Source organism: Anguilla anguilla, chromosome 5 (assembly GCF_013347855.1).
Source record: "Anguilla anguilla isolate fAngAng1 chromosome 5, fAngAng1.pri, whole genome shotgun sequence".
Lineage (NCBI taxonomy): Eukaryota > Metazoa > Chordata > Actinopteri > Anguilliformes > Anguillidae > Anguilla > Anguilla anguilla.
In genome coordinates, this window is record NC_049205.1 from 24,709,637 (window position 1) to 24,730,252 (window position 20,616).

The 20,616-nt window shown below is 39.4% G+C and overlaps 1 protein-coding gene across 8 annotated transcripts in view; it reads left to right on the forward strand.

Annotated features, from left to right (window-relative positions):
- The window catches only part of map2k5 (mitogen-activated protein kinase kinase 5), a 244,373-nt gene that overhangs the window by 39,057 nt on the left and 184,700 nt on the right, over positions 1-20,616 (forward strand). For all 8 annotated transcript variants that reach the window (XR_004765388.1, XM_035419104.1, XM_035419106.1 and 5 more), the window contains one exon: positions 13,471-13,511. Coding sequence is in view for 7 of the 8 variants with exons in the window: in XM_035419104.1 (XP_035274995.1) it covers positions 13,471-13,511 (41 nt within the window). In the remaining variant the exon portion in view is untranslated. The remainder of the gene's footprint in view (positions 1-13,470; positions 13,512-20,616) is intronic.

A 20,616-nucleotide genomic window follows, 5' to 3' on the forward strand; every position in this document is an offset into this window, starting at 1 on the left:
GCCTTTCCTCTGTCCTGATCCTTCTTGACCTGTCTGCAGCTTTTGACACGGTCAACCATAAAATACTCCTCTCCACCTTGGCTGGGATGGGAATTGCCGGGACTGCCCTGTCTTGGTTCGCTTCCTATCTTGCAGATAGGACCTACCAGGTCACCTGGAAGGGGTCTGCCTCTGCTTCCCATCCACTTGTTACGGGAGTGCCGCAGGGATCTGTACTGGGTCCTCTGCTGTTCTCCTTATACACCAGATCTCTTGGTTCAGTCATTAATTCACATGGTTTTTCCTATCATTGTTATGCAGATGACACACAACTCTTCTTTTCTTTCCCCCCCTCGGCCACACTGGTCAATGATAAGATCTCTTCCTGCCTGGCTGACATCTCCACCTGGATGGCCAGCCACCACCTGAAGCTCAACCTCAACAAAACTGAGCTGCTCTTCTTCCCGCACAAGACCTCCTTGCTTCGTGAACTCTCAATCACGGTTGATGGCACCACAGTGACTGCCTCTCACTCTGCCAAGAGCTTGGGGGTGGTCCTGGATGACCAACTGGACCTCAAGGAGCACATCAAGGCAACATCAAGGTCCTGCAGATTCCTCCTATACAACATCAGGAGGATTCGACCATACCTGACGACGCACTCCACCCAGCTGCTCGTCCAGGCTACGGTGACCTCTCGCCTTGATTACTGCAACTCTCTCCTTGCAAACCTGCCAGCTTGTGCCATACAGCCACTACAGATGATTCAGAATGCCGCTGCCCGGCTCATCTACAACCTCCCCAAATTCTCCCACGTCACTCCTCTGCTGCGATCACTTCACTGGCTACCGGTCGCTGCCAGGATCCGATTCAAAGCCCTGACCCTTGCCTACACTGCCGCCAACAGGACAGCCCCCATCTACTTGCAGGACATGACTCAATTCTATGTGCCTGCTCGACCACTCCGCTCTGCAGCAGCAGGGCGTCTTGTAACCCCTCCCACCCGCCCAAAGGGATCACAGAGCTTCTCCACCCTAGCTCCCCAGTGGTGGAACGAACTCCCCGTCCCTCTCCGAACCTCCCCCTCACTATCCATCTTCCGCCGTGGCCTGAAGACTCATCTCTTCAGACTATACCTAGAATAACCACCACCATGCTGTGTATATATATATATATATATATATATTTAAAAAAAAAAAAAACCCTTTTCCTTGTCACTTGTTACATGTTGCCCCATCCCTGCACTTCTTGGTAAATTGTATTTGTCCTAATACTCTAGCTTAATCTTCTGCCTACTTTGGCTTTGCAGATGTTAGACCAGGATAGTGTTCATTGTTCTCAGCTAGAAATAGCTGTACAAAATAAGTAATTGTACCTTACTGAACCCGTGTTCAGCAGTTGTCTACGATCATGAAAATGCACTTCTTGTACGTCGCTTTGGATAAAAGCGTCTGCCAAATGAATGTAATGTAATGTAATAGCGTAGTTTGTTAGTTTATAGTTAGTCATGGTTTGTGTCGGCTGTTAATTAGTTTATTTATAGAGTGTTTCAGTGAAGACGTCTTTTTGTACACCAACTCGGACGTTTCTTCTGCCATGGGTTCCCTCGGCAGATTGCCAATGCATTTTTCCAATAGGGATTTAGTTTTCTTCCGAAAATAAGACCTATGGTTAATTTATGCCTAAAACAGTTTCACGTTTTGTCTTACGAGTTCTATGGGTTCGCCGCTCACTCACGCTTAGCGTTCGACGCTCAGCGTGCATGCGAGCTAGTAAAACAAGAGTGGTTATTGCAAAAATGTGACCGCTCTTGTAGTTTCAATATAGAAACTTAGCCTACTTTTCAAAAGCACATGACAGCTTAGAAATCCACAGTTGACAAACAATCGTGAAGCTCATTTAGGCTTACGTTCACCACAAACCTTACTTTCGGCAGAAAACTAAATCCCCACGGGAGAAATCTGATGAGAACCCAATGCCAACTTACTTCCGGGTTTTAGGACTACAAACTGTAACACTATTGCAAAAACAATCTAAAATAAAGAAACCACTACAATACAGCATGATAAAAATATATTTGAATCATAGCGTAGTTTGTTAGTTTATAGTTAGTCATGGTTTGTGTCGGCTGTTAATTAGTTTATTTATAGAGTGTTTCAGTGAAGACGTCTTTTTGTACACCAACTCGGACGTTTCTTCTGCCATCGGTTCCCTCGGCAAATTTCCTATGCATTTATCCCAGACGGATTACGTTTATTTAGTGCACTTGTTATCAGTGGACTTTCTGTGAGTTCTGATCAAGCATACCTTGCTCGTTGATGTATACACACACACACACACACACACACACAAAATATGCTAAAAAAATTATAGCTGTATCATATCCAGAGACCTATTTTCTGTGAGGTAAAAATGTGACGTGACACATTTGGCTTTTGAGGGACCAGGAAATAGGGGACATTCGTTTCAGGGAGTAAAGGTTTTGGGGGGAAAAAATCATTGTGGAAGCACGCGAGTGGTGACACGATGTCCGGTTAGGCTAGGCTTTGCAGTTGCTATTATGTATAACTCCACAATTTTTTAAAAACATAGTATTAACCTTTAGGCTACTTGAGAGAACAATAAATGTAACTATTACATAGCCTACAATCAAAAATGATTTCTCAAATGTGAAGTGTCTTGTGATGTGTTCGTGTGGTGTATGCTGTTATTCCGTTGAGTAAACTAGTAATAAAAATCTTTTTTTAAAAACAGTAAACTAAATAGAAAAAAAGAATAAAAATGTAGAAAAAAGTATAAGCAAGAGCGAGAGATTGTTGCGTAACTAAAAGTAATACAAGGCATACTTTGTAGCGTAACGAATTACGGCTAAGCAAAATACTTGTATTATTTTTTAGTAGGCTAACATAACATAATAATATTATGTGCCGGACAAATAGAACATTTTACCTCTCCCTGGAGAGATATCAACTTTCAAACATTCACACGTGGCATAAGTGAACCATTCTCAAGTGGGACATTCACATGTCAATCTAAGGGTAAGGGTAAGACCACTGATCTGTATGGGACATTCAACGCTCACCCCTCCCCCACCCGAGAACACAGAAAACTTCAGATGCTTTAGCGAAGCATGGCACAGCATGGTTATGCTGACCGTAATTTTTCTTACTTACTTAGAAACGAAAGCACATATTCATGCATGCACGTATAAAGATGAGACGGCATCTTGAGCAATGTGCTATCGACCGAACTTGCAATGTCAAATCACATGATGGCAAAGGCAGCTAAGCTTACAAACTCCGCGGCATATAGGCGACCAGCAGCTCTTTAGTTTGTTGGTCAGTTGGTCCACAAAAGTGTCCTCCTGTGGATGCATGCGCGGTCGCAGCTATTTGGGCTTGTTATTACTGATGTTTTATGTTTACTATTAACATTGAGCCTACTAATGTTTTATATTGATTTTCTTGTTTATTGATTTGATATCAATAAATACATTTGCTTATCCATAGATTGAATGGAAATTTTTAAATATTGTTTTCACAGTTGAAAATGTAGGTTTTGAAAATATAAGTTAGGTCTATTGAGGTGAAGTCTCCAATCGCCATCACTGGTGTCGTGAAGAGGAAGAAAATCACACCCCTCTGCGAAGCTGAACATTCACACCTACTGGGTTTGACTCGGGGCCATAGAGAAAAAACTATCAGCTCTGGTTTCGCTAAAGGCATCTAAAGAATTCAGTATTCTGGTGCTGGGGGAGGGGTGAGGGACGATTCAATGGATGAGCGTGAACGATCGTGCGTGAATAGCTGGTAGTTTTTTTGAAGCTATTATCATGAGTAGGCCTTTTAGGCCTACTGAGTAGTAAAACGATAAATGCCCAAAACAAAGATACAAGTGTCACATTTTTACTTGTTTTTTAAGTTTTACTTATTTCTAGTCATAATAGGTTCGGACCTTGTTTCATATTCAAAAATTAGAGCCTTGTACGTTAGGAACTGTGTTAGAAGACTGCTCACGCTGTCTGCGTAGATGCAACAGCACATGCATAAACTATCGGGATGCGTTGCGTGGGAATATAGGCGTCTCTGTGCTTTACCATGTCCACGCAACCATTGATAGGGTTTATGGAGTTTATGAAACTAATTGCCCACATAATTACTATTCCACTTTCAGCAATACATTTACAGTTACCAATCGGGAGAAACAGGTCGCTACCACTAATGTTACTAATGATCGGCACATGTAATGAACAATTTTCTTACACTATCATAGGATTGACAGCCCAAGCAAGAATCACGTCAAATAACCAGGAATAAATGTATCATTATTTATATTCTTTTAAAATATTTAAAATATTGCGATCGTTTCGTTATCATCTCTCTAAAATGTCTGTGAATTTCGTTTGTATTCCTACACAAACGAAAATCATAGTCCTACATAGTTATGCAAGTGGAAAAATTTATATAAGGGTTAAAATGAAATGCATCCATGTTAAAATACCACAATTTCTTCACATCGATTGCCCTGGCGAACAATCTACACGCAAAAAAAAACTACATTGGTGGGTACCATGAACAAAAAGAGGAGAGAAGTGCCCCCTTCTGCGAAGGCCCAAAATCAAGAGAGATTTTCCACCACGATCTGGAGAGCTGGACACGCTACACTTACGGTTTATCAGTGCAAGCCCAAGAAAAATGTGTGCATTTTGAGCACTATGCACAAAACCGTATCGATCGACAATGATGCCAAAAAACTGCCAGAAACCATCGCCCATTACAACGCAACAAAAATGGGAGTGGATGTTTTGGACCAGATGGCACGGCTGTATTCGGTCAAGGGGGGCAGTCGTCGTTGGCCAGTTTTTACAACATTTTGGATCTGGCTGCAATCAACGCCCATGTTTTGTACACGCAATGCATGAACAAAACAATTAGTCGGAGAAGATTTATTCTTGAGTTGGCCAAGGAGTTGCGTGTAAATCACATGACCGCAAAGGCAGCTCCGCGGCGTACCGTCCTAGCGCCCCTCTGCAGTCCAGAAACCCCCAACACACCACAGCGAGAGCGGTCACTAAAAAGAAAACGCTGCCAGGTATCCAGATGTGGAGGGAACAAAACTTGTGATATCTGTGACAAGTGTAAACGACTTGTCTGCGGCAAATGTACGAAAATGCAACCCAAGCTCTGTCTTGAATGCTGACGGCGTTACCGCATTACCAGCAGCTCTATTGCTAATGTTTTATATAGATTTTTTATTTATTGATTTGCGGGGTGATTCTAAATAATTCAACTTGCTAGCTATATATTTAGCTAACGTTATATTTTCAAAATCGTTTCAACTTCCTAACAATGTGCTGTATGCTTTTTGATCTAATAAAGCAAATTACTGAAGACAGGTGTCTCGTCTTTTTACTTTGTTGCTATCTCAATTTGACTTTGTGTGTGCGCTGAAGCGATAATCAGTTTTGAAATCCCACTTGGTTGCTAAGGTCTTATGTACAGTGCGGTATTATTCAGTGTTACGAATGGGTGTTTTTTGTAATTACGATGAATAAGAGACTTCTTTGGATTTCGAATCCCCAGTCGAATAGTCACAGCTAGCTAGGCTATGACCTGCTTGCCTGTATAGCCTACATGTTTTCTGGTCACCGGAAAAAACTCGTTTGAACAACAGGATTCTTGCATGTATATATTTGCCATGGTCTTATGTACAGTGCGGTATTATTCAGTGTTACGAATGGGTGTTTTTTGTAATTAGCCTACGATGAATAAGAGACTTTGGATTTCGAATCCCCAGTCGAATAGTCACAGCCAGCTATGACCTACTTGCCAGTGTAGCCTAGCCTACATGTTTTCTGGTCACCGGAAAAAAACTCGAAAAAAACGACAATATTTTTTACATGTATTTTTATAAAACAGAAAACCCGACCCTAAAATTCGCACGGGTGATGATGCGTTTCCCTCCAACGACAGTGATCAGTGATCACATGCGGAGGGAAGCGGCTAATTTTAAAAATCGTATTACAGTTATATTCTGGCAAATTGGCGATTTATATGTTGTTAGCCTATTTGATTATTAGCATTTATGATATTATGCATGAAGAATAAACTGTCAAATTTGTTTTTTGAAAAACAGGTTTGACCTCCCTACAATCTGTTTATTGTTAGCTTTTCATGACTCATTCTCTTCATACAGACATACTGTTTATTCTAAATACATTTATATTGCAACAATGTGTTGACTAGAATGCCGAGCCGTAACTAAAACATAACTTACTCTGATACTCTGACAGTCTAAAATCTCGCAAATATTTCATTAGGACAATGGGCTGGCAACCATTGTCAGCTCCTGTCTAATAAGCGCCATCTAGCGAACAATGCGAATATTTCCAGTTTGAAGGCTAATGTGTCATTTGACCCTGGCCGCGCAAAAAGTTATTTGAATGCCAGGAAATGGTCCGGCGCTCCTGGTGTTAAATGTGTTGATACATTTTTGTTTGCATTCTGACCTCAGAAAGCATTGAAAGTTTTCATTCCATGTTGAGGCTACTTCTCCGTAGGTCTGTTTATTTTTGCACTGATATTTCTCTTAAGTGTTTCAGTTTGCTGTATATTTATTTATTCGTTTGTTTATATAATTTATATGTATTTACATTTTAAAAGAAAAAAGAAACAAAAATATTTTTTCAATTTAGTTTTTTAACAAAAGGCTGTTTTTATTATCATTTGTTTTATAAGTTATTGTGTTGGTCTTACAAGTTAAGTTGTGTGATGTTATAGCCTAGTGTGTTGAAATAAATTAACAAAATGTTCAGTCTCCTTGTTCCGACACATTCAGAATCATTACCGCTTTTGCTGCTAGCATTGTCGTTAACAGGCGGCTCGCTTTGTGCGTGCACTTGTAAAATTTATATTTTAAAGGCTCATTATTACGGTTTTATATTTCTCTGTAATGTAGCACAGTGTTAACAATGTTACTCATAACATTCTCTCTCAGCCCTGGAACTCAAACCGTTTTCTGATGCCCCAAAAATATATATATTTAAATAATATCATAAACGTGCAACGACTAGTCGACTAATGGCTTGAACTAACGACTACTAGTCGACTAGGAAAATCTTTGGTCGGGGGCAGCCTTGTTGCAAATTTGCATAAACCTTTAGTGCATATTTCGGAAGTTATTCTCAACATAAAATGAACAACAGCAGGATCCAATTTACAAACTTATAAGCACAATTGACAAAAACAAAGACAAATACATCCCCCCCAAAAATAAATACATAAATAAATAATAATAATAAATAAAGAAAGAAAAAAAATAAAATTAAGAAAAAGGACATACTTCGCCACAGCGAACGTACAGCTGCGACAACCACCCCCCTTTCCTTTAATTAGGCAGTAGAAAGTCCAAACCGGAAGGATCTACCACATTTATGACTGGATGCCATATGTTAATAAATCCTTTCACATTGTCATGCAAGGTCAGTTTCTCTAAAGGCAGTCTTTTTAACACTTCCCCATACCAATCTTCCATTGAAGGCACATCTTTGGATATCCAGTATTTAAGGATCACCTTTCTTGCTATATATAACAGTATTCCAACCAACTTGGCATTATGTTTATTTTCCATATTGTTTACACCGGCTGCTAATATACATTGAAGGGGTTATAACTGTAGATTATTACCAATTATGGCCACTACTTCATCTGGCACGACATTTTTAAGCACAGCTTCATCGCCTAACGTTACTTCAGCTCACCCTAACATGTTCGCGTTTCGCCTACTTTAACTAACCTAGTAAGCGCGTACGGATCGCCTACTTCAGTTAACGTACTTAGCGCGTACGGATGCTATCCTGCATGCATCAGTAGGAGCTAAGGACACACAGCTTCAACCACTGATATAGATGTATGGACACACGGAGGACAACAAATAACGTTACAGAGGTGACGACGTGCCATAGCTAGCTACCTATATAGTACGGAGGCCAAAACGGAGCTTTACATTGTTGCCAGCAGTGTGTAGCCTTTTTTTGTTCATTACAGTGGTGGTACAAGTGACAAGCAGTAACTGCTACTGTGCTGTTAGCCTTTATTGATTGCCGTACAAGGTTCATGTAAAGTAGCTAGCACAATCTGATAGCAGTAACCCGTAAAAATGTACTATGAATGGTACTTGCTCAATCGAACGGTAAATGTGAAAAAACTTTCGCTTACAGTGAGTGCCACCAAAATTTTCTGTCACACCCTCAATAAACGGCAAAACTCCCAGTAGAACATTGAATTAAATCTTAACGTTATATATTTTCTGAAACGTTATCGATTCCACTTGGCCACAGTGAGTGAAACTAGGCTACGCGATCTGACCTTATAGTTTCTATGTACATTCAGTCAAAAGAATTCAGCCTTGTTGTTTGGTACCTAAACTTTACAGCACAGTCATTGCCGTTAGCATGCTTGTAGCATGAAGTGTCTCTTTTCAAAATCCATTACAACCATTCACAAATGACCTGGGACTTTGAAGTTATAAGGCGGTATCAAGTCTCCAGTGAAAACATTGTCCTGGCTATATCAGTCAGAATTGAAGTTGCGCCATGGGTCTGGACGGTTTTGTGCTTGTTCCAACTTAATCCGGAATTCCAGCTTTTTTGACAGTTCCAAATTACAACCCGCGTAAATGGAGATCCATAATAAACACGGGAAAATATACGCTAATTTTTGGCTAAATATAAAAATCATGAGTCAGCTTATCTGATGCTCCATCATATTCATTACATTACATTACAGGCATTTAGCAGACGCTCTTATCCAGAGCGACTTACACAACTTTTACATAGCATTTTACGTTGTATCCATTTATACAGCTGGATATATACTGAAGCAATTCCGGTTAAGTACCTTGCTCAAGGGTACAACGGCAGTGTCCTTACCCGGGAATCGCACTTGCGACCTTTCGGTTACAAGCCCAGTTCCTTACCCACTGTGCTGCACCCCCCCGTCCATAACCTGGATGCACAAAATGTGATTGTAGCAAGTGTTATCCTTAATTTAAGACAAGGGCGTTTTGTTTGTTAGCTACCTCTACTTACAGAATTTGTGCGAGGGAAGCAGCAAACTTTTGTAGGCGTGAATTACAGATCAATGTGGAAAACTTACCTAATATTTGCTTCATTAAAACTTGGTATAGTCTCCATAGTAATTTGCAAGTTAACACGTAGGGTGTAGTGATTTCAACTGAAAACTGAAATAAAATGAGCATTCCAGTCAAAGTATTAAAATAACAGACTGGGTCAGATAAATAATTTGATTTAATGTGGAGAACGAATGAGAGCTCTTTCAACCAGAAAATATTTACATTTATTCTACTTAATGAGTGACAGTGAAACAACTGTTGTATCAAAATTATTAGCAGTGCCAGAAGTCTGAGAGAGATCTTTCCAAACTTTGGCTAACAAAATAGCTACTCAAATGTACATTGTACCCCTTTCACGCACAAAACCCTATGTTGACATGGGGTATTGAACATGGATTCAACCGTCGTTTGGCACAATCACAACACATTATGGTAGGGAGGTTGAATGTTTTACTTGCAGTGTAATCAAATTTGTTATGCTAATTTGACGGTTTATAAGCATTTGTGCCTGCACTTCACCAAAATCAATAGGTTCATTATAAAAAATCTAACCACCATTGAAGGCATAATTACACATTACAAGAAAAGATTACAAGAAAAACTTTTAGATATTACGTGGTTATTTAGGTGTCCTAAAAACATTACAGCTGCCAGAGTCTTGAAGGAATTCAGCAACCATTTCAGCAGGAAAATGGCACCAAAAAAAATGGCACTTGCTGTCCCCAGGTGGGATTTTGTATTGGTGAAATGAAATGTTATTCAAATTGTGGCCAACCCTTGTTTTGACATCATGTTGATTGTTCAATTCTGATTTTTCCTATTTATGCTGGGGGAGAAGGCCCTATAAATTGTTATCTGACATGGCTAAACAGCTTAACCTTGTTTTAACAACAACATTTTGACATGTATGTCAAATCAATTTTTGACAACTGCTTGCTACTAGTTTGAACCATGCTTGTTACTAGTTGTACCTAGCTAGCTAACTAGCTTTTCCAAACAGAACAAACTTTCAGTGGCACCTCAACCGGAACATAATAAGTAGCTAATTATAGCTGGCGCGCCACAACTTCTGACACAACTGAAATCCTTACTAGCAAGCTTACAAGCTAGCTTTGCCATAAGTCATTGGGTAAGGTTGCCGACAAGAAGTGTTGTGGACTTCATCAGCCATTCTCTGCCATCAGCCATTCTGTGTTTTCCCGTGTTACCCTGATCAAATTCATACTTGAAAAGCGACGATTGCAGACAGAAACAGCTAATATAATTCAGTTGGATTTGTCTGCTTGCTTTGTCTTGTGCGGTGTATGAAAGAAAGCAAAAGATTTCATGAATGTTATTAACTTTTTTCTTCAAATGAAAACAAACTATGTGCTTTATATTATTGGCTGTGTATCCAATATGTAGTAATAATATAAGAGCTTCTTACCTAAATGATATATTGGGTCATTTTCTTTATTTACAGGAAACAAGAACACACGATATTGCAGATTAAATTATTATTAAATTTTCAAACCGGTTTGATATTAAGCCAAATACCGGACTGGACCGGTAATACCGAATTTTACCACTAAAATCGCACGTGACTCAGCCCGTCCTGAGTGGAACATAATGAGAGCCCATGAATGAGAGTGTAGCGGCCGAGCGCCGTGTGCATCGTCTTCCCCCCACCCACCTTTGATTGGTCTACTGAAATTTGATCTCCTTGTTGCTGGACTCGGCACTAAATTGCGCACGGCCTGTCGATCATTTTTTTTTTTTTGCGCTCAGACACTAGTGGCTCTGTCACAACAAATTTGATCCGGGCAGCAAAAATGATCCGGATGAGGTAATGACATTCTAAAACCATTGTGACGTACTTAAAGTTTTGTTACAGCGTCCGTTGCTATGCCGACGCAGACAGCCTTGCTACGTTCTTTGGCGATAAAGATTCTAAGACAACAATCAGCAATTTCTCTGGTTTAATGAGTTATTTTCCAGCCTGAAATGCAATCATATTAGTAAACGGCTACACATGTCATCTAACTTGTAAGTAGTATCTCCCTAAATATGAATGAAATGTTTTTAACAGAAAATAATAATAAATGTGATTTCATCCACGGAAATAGCTATACAAAAAGGCAAAATAAATGTTGTGGTCGCGATTGCGGGCGTACACGTCAGAAGGAAATGTCTCTGACAAAATCTTCAAAATCTTGCTCTCTTTGCAATTGTTTGGGCTGGAAATGAGCTGTAAGAGCGGAATAAGCCCCTGACGTAAAGCACAACAGGAACACAGCAGAAACAAAGCATTTACCCATGGCCTTACGCTGATTGTTAAATAGTCTACTTGCACCACTGTATCACCGAGGTTCAGAAAACGTAAGCCGAAAGTTCAGCGCTACTCTATAATCAACACAACGCACCAAGCACTCATACGCCGGCATGCACTTATAGCTAGCCACCGCTACAGCATTTTCAGTAATATGGGAGCATGCAGCAGAAATCCTCTACAGAAAGCAACCTCACAGCGATCTCGTCTACGATCAGTAGGCAGTGTTGTGCTTCACTTCGGGGGCTTATTCCGCTCTTACAGCTCGTTTCCAGCCCAAACCGCTGCAAAGAGAGCTAACTTTTTAATTTATTTTCAGTGACATTTCCTTCTGACATCTACAACGGCGATCACGACCACAACATTTATTTTGCCTTTTTGTATAGCTATTTCCGTGGATAAAATCAAATTCATTATTATTATTTTCTTAAACATTTAATTCATATTTAGGGAGATACTGCTTGCAAGTTAGATGACATGTGTAGCCGTTTACTAATACGAGGTGAGGGAGCTGTTGATAATTAGAAATGAAAACAAAAAAACTAATTGACGGGACAGTGAGAGACTTGAACGTCTACCAAGCTATTGCTGAACAGTTTAGCTAGCAAAACCAGAAACACCAGGGGTAACATTTTGCAAGGCAGTTGTTTCAAAAATATCACACAACAATCATTCATGAGAGAGACCATGTTTATTGTGCATGAGATACATAATTGCACGTGCCACAGCGAATCCCGCGGATTCTTCTTTGCAGTGTAAAGATGTTCATACCGGCCAAAAGGTGGATAAAGAACGTCTGTGGAAATTGATCAACACTAATTTTACCTCGCGTCTGCTACAGAATATTAACCCGGCTCGGCTGTGTAAAGATGGCTTTAGAATCTTTATCGCCACAAAATGCAATGCTGGCATAGCAACGGACCCGGTAACGAAACTGTAAGTACGTCGCAATGGCTATAACAGCTGTTTTAGAATGTCATTACGTCACCTGGATCATTTTTGCAGCTCGGATCAAATTTGTTGTGACGGCTCCATTTATAAACAAACATAATATTATGTTAAGCATGTTGTCATATTGCTTATTACTAATGCAGTACAAGTTGGATTTAGCGCCGTCGGCACTGGTTGCTGATGTAGGCTACTTTTTAATTTGCCAGAACGTCTCATAATGACAAATGCTGGTTCACTCGGTTTAAGCTCATACACCGGACCGGACCGGACCAGCAAAACCGGAAACCAACCCAACCCTATATGACAGCAAAGGTGGATTCATCTTAGGTCTCCTGGGAGGAACACTAAATGCATTCTAATACATTGGTTCTGTGAAGGCAACTTGAAAGCTTGGATGGCTTAACCCCCCCTCCCTATAATTGTCATAGCATCATGCTTCTTAATGCTCTGGTGTGCCTGTGTAAGCAGGTGCGTGCACTGTGATGTAGAACGATGCAGTTTAAAAAATCTAATATCTTTTCCTGTGGAACTCTGGATGCCTGGAGAGTAAAAAGATCTGTGAAGAAATTTTAGAATTTAAAAGTACTGTCCAAAATATTATAATTAGTATAGTTCCGACTTTTGAATGGACCTCAATGGGGAAATGTGCTTTTTGGCGCTAGAGACTTACTAAACTTCAATAACTATGTAACCACTGGTGTTTGCGAGCTTCACGGTGAATGCCGATCCCTGGTTCCCTGATATCGCTGCTATAATCATAGCACATACGCTACACAGACACTCAGCTGCCGCAAGAGCCAGGCCTGCAAATCAGTGACCCCAAGGCCAGTCTAGCCATTGTTTCCTTCTTGGTTTCTTACGTGTGTGTGCATGCCTTCATGCTTATGTATGCATGCATTTATATATGTGTACGCTTATACAAGCACATGTGTGGACATTTGCAGCGCTTCATACTCACATTCCAGCTCTCCAGAGCCTCCCCTTCCATCTTCTGCCTAATTTTTATTGTCACAATAATTTCTTTTTAAATCACTAATTTCTAGCTAAGTTTTCCAGTTTCAGTGAGCTATTCTCTACAACTCAATCAATTACTGTTCCAGCCGGCAAGACCCCAGGGATCCGGAACATTCACGGCCTGAAGGTATGCATTTTTGTTATGGTTTCCAAGAAAGCTGTGGAAGGATTGAGATCTGGAGTGCATCTTCTGCTTTTTAAAATATCAATTCAACCCAGGGAACCCATATCTTTATTGCTCCCTGTCTATTTATGCCTCTCTCCATCTGTCTCTCTGATTGCCACTTACACCTGTGTAGGAGGGTTTGTACCCTATTCCTATCTCATACAGGTGTTAGGAGTAAAGGGCTTCTTATTGTGCTGGGATGTTTACGTTAGGCCAACCTGCCTTCATAATTTTATTTTCTGTCAGAAGAATAAAGGCTGCAGGTCTGCCAGGAAAATTCAATTTTTCTAAATTCAGTTTCTGATCATTCACCGAGCTTCTGACTTGCTCAGGAAAAGGAGTAGAACGTGAATGCAATTAATTCTGCCTGTAGCCAATCATTCTTGATCTGTAAAAAGCGCCAATACATGAAGATTCATGCAGTCCATTTAAGATTACAATTGATAACTTGAGACCTGAGCCACCAGCCGCCGGCACATACAGGGCAATATTCAGATGAGATTTCTATGGTAGGGAAAACCCGGAAATCCACTCTGAAATATGTCCTCTAATTCCTGCTATCTTCATTTTAATAACAAGTATCTCATGTGGTACGTTATCAAATGCCTTTTGGAAATTAAAGGCGAATTTCACTTTATAACACTTCTGCTTCTCATGACTGATATTGTCCTTCTAATGAATGTGTCGCCCTTCATTTTTCGATTAGTTATTTCATTGTGTTAATATTTTACCCTGTTTTGTTGTTTTCCTTTACAAATGCAGGAAGTAGACCCAGGCAGTTTAGTGTCGAACTCGAGGATGCATATCATTGCGTGACTTCTGATGTGTGTGTACCTGCAGACAATAATATTAGATGGTCGTAGAAATAGTTGTTGTATGACTACTAGCTAGCAAAACTGAAAATGTCTGAGGATTAAGGAGATTTTGTTTTTAATCATGGGATTGTTGTGCCCTATCGATTCAAGCCGGAATACACAGAAGAGCTGGCTAATTTGCAGGCTGATCATGCGAGAGCGAGTCAGGAGCGGGCCGAGATTGAGGAACTTCAGGCTATTCCCAGGACAAACGGCAACTGGTGGTAGACATCCTATGTATCACAGACAGATGCGATAGCGTTAGCCAGCCCGCATAGTGCCTACCTCGAGCGGTTTGACCAACGATGGGAAAACGGTGGGTACTGCTCTAGGCTTCAGACGGTCGCCTTGGTAGTCGGTGCCTTCAAAGTGGTCGCTGCATACCTTAGTCATCGTTTACGAACTTCTTCAGGTGTTATGTTGGGGTGTCTGATTACATCCAGCCATGTCTGGCACAAAGTTGCATCGCGTGGAAAACTATGAAAATGTGCTTTCAAGGCATGTTTAATGGGGGCATTATAACAACCGGGTACAATGCACCTCATTATTACAACGATATCGCATCAAACAAAAGCTAGGAGACATTAGTTTGTTCGATTTCAACGCTAAGTTAACGGAATGTTTTGCTTCGCTTCTTCTCAATTTTGCCGTGAAATGAAATCGAAGAAGAAGAAAAAACCGGAAACTGTACTACTATGTGGACTTGCGCTAAAAAAAAAAATAGGTTTTTGTTTCTAACGTTAGACATTTTAAATGAAATGACTAATCAAAAAATGAAGGGTGACACATTCATTAAAATGACAATATTAGTCATGAGAAGCAGAAGTGTTATAAAGTGAAGTTCCCCTTTAAGTATAATAGTATAATAATAATATCATAAACCTTGTTATAATCAGAACACTGGGTAACTTCTTCAAAGAACACTCAGAAGGTTTGTCAGGCATGTTCTTCCCTTGTGAAAACCGTGCTGGCTATCCCTTAGGATGTTGCTATTTCAAGAAATACTTCCAACTTGTCTGTAATGATGGATTCTAGTATTTTAGATGTAGCTAATGCAAGTTAAACTGACAGGCCTGTAGTTTCCTCGATCAGTATGGTCCCCTTTCTTATAAATTGGTATTATATTGTTATGCCCATCTCGGTATGGCCTTAACAAAGAAGGGGAGGTCCACACGGTAGCAACAGTTTTCCTAACAAAAGTTTATTAAACGAAATGTAAAATCAAGAAATGTGTGTGGAATCAGTAATCAGGGAAGTGTATGCGTGTGTGGATGCAATGAAAACAGTATGGTGTGTGTAGGTGTTGAAGGGTACAACAAACAAAGAGAAACCAACCAAAATGGAGGTGCACCAACTGGCTGGAGAGTCGGGAGAGAGCTCAGTCAGCTACAAGCAGACCTTTATGCCTTCTCCCCCATAGGTACAGCTAATCAAGGGTGGAGCCAGTGACTCAAACTGGCTCCTACAGCACAGGACCTTAAAGAGACAGAACAGGGTGTTACTATGGAGTCAATTTAGTGCCAAAAGTATTGTCCACGTAGGAAAACAAATTGCACACATACAAAAAAACCATAGGCGTAGATGTGGAAAAGTTTCTCGTGATCAGAAAAAATAAAATCAAACGCATTTTCCTGAATTGTAAACGGAAAAAGTTATGTTCACAAATGTAAAAAATAAAATTGCAATTGTTTTTTCTCACTCATGTTTACGATTAAATTTTTTACGAGTACGACTTCATTTTTTACGATTACGATTCTGTTTTTCTCATGCTTGGGGTTTTGGCATGATTTTGACCAACCGCGAAAAAAACAATCGTAAAATGAAATCATACTCGTAAAAAATTCAATCGTAAACACGCGTGAGAAAAAACAATTGCAATTTTATTTTTTACATTTGTGAACATAACTTTTTCGTTTACAATTCAGAAAAATGCGTTTGATTTCATTTTTGCTGATCGCGAGAAACATTTCCACATCTACGCCTACAATTTTGTTTTTTACGTGTGCAATTTTTTTTCCTACACGGACAATACTTTCGATATTTTATTTTTTTTACTCGTGCAATTTTTTTTCCTATGCGTGCAGTTTTTTTTCCTACGCAGACAATACTTTTGGCACTAAATTTACTCCGTAAGTTACGAACAGGAAGTTCAAGACAAACAGGGAGGGCAGACGACCAGGGCCATCAGAGTATTACCTTGTTTCCAGTCCTCAGGTATTTCTTCAGTTTCTAAGGACTGTCTAAAAATACCTGCCAGTGGTTTAAAGATGATCACACCTAACTCTTTAAGTAGTCCTGGGTATTTGTTATCAGGGCCTGCTGCCTTATTTGTCTTTAGTTTAAGTCATTCATCCAGTACTTCTTTATCCTCTATTTAAATATCTAATCCTGAGTACTGAATATGCTTATTAGTAACCTTTTCTCTCATAAAACAAAATAACTATTTAAGGCATCAGCAATATCTTTATTCTTAGAAAACAACGCTACTTCGTTCCTGATGCACCTCATATTCTGTTGGACTTTGCTTTTCCAACTACAGCATTGAAAGAAATGTTTAGGATTACATTTAGCATCTTGGACAATTTGCCTTTTTGGCTCTTGGCTTCCCGTAGTTCTTTTTTAACCTTAGGACACATGTTACAATATTCAGCCTTATTAATCTCAGTGTTGTCATTTTTATATATCTTTTACAGTTTCTTTTTTCAAACTCTCTTGTGTGGCGAGATCGCTTCTTCTACTTACTTTTCCTTACCTTTGGAACAAATTTACATTGGGCCTCAAGAATAACCCTTTTGAACCAGTCCCACCTTTCATTCACAGTCTTGCAGTTAACCACTTCGCGCAGTTCCCCTAGTGAATTTTCAGGCGTTCACCATGTTTTCCCAATGTTGCAGTTTAGGTCACATCTGGTGCATTAACCTATTAGCGCACACCCCCCAGTGGTCGGCACGGCGGCATGCCTAGATTGTTCAACTCAGACATTCATTACTCTTGTAACCAAAGTATGAGTCAAAAACAGAAACGCTTTGTTTTAGTTTCATTAGTAGACAATACACAACTATGCCAAATGAGGAGTTTTGCAGCGCAACCATTGTCGCTCTGGTCGTCCATTTACCAAGCACTCCCTCCCTGCAGTCTCATCTGTAACTACACCCACCACCCACGACACACTGGACAATCGTGTGTGTCTGGGAATAAATAAAAACATTATTTTACCACTAAAAATATGTATTCCGTCGTAGCTACAAGATAAAGCCAACAATAGGCGAAGGTATGCCAGTACAGTTGTGAAAAACACTGCTCACTGAACACTAAAATAAATGAGGAATTTTTCAAAAATTATAAGATGTAATTCTACTGTCAATATTTGCAACTAAATATGGAATAAATGTACAAATATACGTCCCTTTCAAGACGGTCATATATTGCCTTGGACAATCCGTTTGTAAAACATATGCTCATTTGTGATGCCTGGGTGATACCACACATGTTTTCTTATGGTGTTGTCGTCCTTTGTAGAACAATCTGGCTTGATCAACAATTAATCAACCCAATAGGTGGCAGAATAAGCTTTCTAACGATGTATAATATGTCTAATTTTACTTTTGGAATAGCATTTTATAGCTCAGTATAACTGCAAGTTTTGTCTCATTATTTCTGCATTATGCAGTCTGTGGTAGCAGTAAAAGACGCTGCACCTGGCGAAATCTTATTGATGACTTTCCTAATTTCTTAGAAAATATTATTATTCCTGAGAAACTCTGTGCAGGGCTAAGGCATACGTTTGCTGATAGACCTAGCTGATATACCGTTTTGATGGATTAAGTTAGAACTGGGGAACGATGCCATTTATTCTGACTCTGTCTCAATGTACTGAACACAGATAAGATTTCATTGTCTATCTAAATGTGTTACTGCTGAAAATATTTTGGTTATTTGTGTTATTTTTGAAATTGGGTGTCTTTAAATAGGTTAATGGTGTTTCATAATGAGGATATTTCACAGTGAAACGTAAGCGTTTGTTGGTTTGCTAAGTAGTGTTTGTGTTTAACCCCTTAGTGCACATGCTAAATCTAGCCAGTCCTTGCCCATTTAGGGGGTATCCTATTTAAAGCTTTATAACTCCAGATTTGAACACCACAGAGACTTGAAAAATGGCTTTAACGAAGCAAGACATTTGTACCATTTACAATACTAACTTATATTAAATTATATTTATAATTTAGGAAAAAATAAAGTGCCACAAATGCAATTGTCTCTGCAAAAAATCAAAACTCAAGAAACTCACTGTTCCATCATTTTCAAGTGGGAATTACAAGCTCTCCATCAGTACATTACAGGCATTTAGCAGATGCTCTTATCCAGAGCGACTTACACAACTTTTACATAGCATTTTACATTGTATCCATTTATACAGCTGGATATATACTGAAGCAATTCCGGTTAAGTACCTTGCTCAAGGGTACAACGGCAGTGTCCTTACCCGGGAATCGAACCTGCGACCTTTCGGTTACAAGCCTAGTTCCTTACCCACTGTGCTACACTCCGTCCGTACACTGTACGCTGGTCTAAAATGGCTAGGGGTCCGGAAACGTATCCTAAATCCCCCCAAAATGGAATATAATGCTTTTTCTCCACTGTAAAGCATATAAATGAGTGCCGTAGGAAGGTTTAAGATAAAACTTTGATATCAGATTTAAAAATAATGCAAAAATATTGTCACACAATGCTGTACAGTACCTAAATGTGTAATAATTAACTCTCTACTCTGTACTCTTGTATGTTTTCTTGTATGGGGAAGGGATGACATGAAACAATTTTCAACATTCACCACGTTTTGGCAATGTTCCAACTCTTACGTCATCACTGTTGCATGCATCACAAAAACTACTAGACAACAACAAGCGCTTACATTGCAGTGTGAAATATCTTCATTGTAAAATACCACTATCCTATTTAAAAATTCAAAAATAACGTATATAACCTAAATATTTTGAGCAGTAATACTTACATAGCAATGATGGAATCTTATCTGTTTACAGTAGATAGAGACAGAGGCGGCAAATCAATATCTGCTTTTGTCTTCCTCCAGAAAATGATGTCAGCTAGGTATATCATCAAACATATGGCTTAGCTATGCCTAGAAGTCCTCAATAATAATAGTATTTTCCTAGAAATTACAAAAATTGTTGACAACGTTTCGTTAGGTGCAGCATCTTTTACTGCTACCACAGAGTGAATGCCTAAGTGAATGCGATGGTGAAAATTTTTTTGGTTACGCTGACCTATAAAACACTATTCCAAAAGCAAAATTATACATCGTTAGAAAGCTTATACTCTCACCTACTGTCAATCAAGCTAGACTATACTAAAAAGGGCGACAACGCCGTAAACAACACGTGTGGTATTACACACAGCTATTTTGGAAGGTACCCAGGCATCACAAATGCGCGTATATTTCACAAACGGATTGTCCAAGACAATACTTGCCCACTCAGTCTCAAAAGCGACATCTCTACGCCTAAACCCACTAGTATTGTTGTATATTCATTCAATATTTAGTCCCAGATATTGACTGTAGAATGACATGGTATAACTTTGTCTCGTTTATTTCGTTATTCAGTGAGCAGCGTTTTCACTGCTGTATTGGCATATCTTAGGGCTATTGCCGGGTTTATTTTGTTGCTATGACAGAATACGATCTTTGAGTGGTGAAAGAATATTTTTATGAATGCCCAGATAGACAGTATTGTCCATTATGTCATTGGTGGGGGGTGCAGTTGCAGATGAGACAGGGAGGGGATGCTTGTTAAATGAACGACCAAAGCAACAATGGTGGCGCTGCTAAACTCCTTATTCGGCATAGTTGTCGCGTATCGTCTACTAATGAAGCTAAAACAAAACATTTTTGCTTTTAATGCATAATTTGGTTGCAGTAGCACTGAATGTCTGAGTTCAGTAATTTCGGCACGCTGGTGTGCCAACCACTAGGTGCTTTGCGCTGAGAGGTTAAAGTTTTTTAACTCCAGATGTGAACACCACAGAGACTTGAAAAATGGCTTCAAATGAAGCAAGACATTTGTACCATTTACAATACTAACTTATAGTAAATTATATTTATAATTTAGGAAAAAATAAAGTGCCACAAATGCAATTGTCTCTGCAAAAAATCAAAAATGAATTTGCTCTATTTTAGTTTGCAATGAAATACT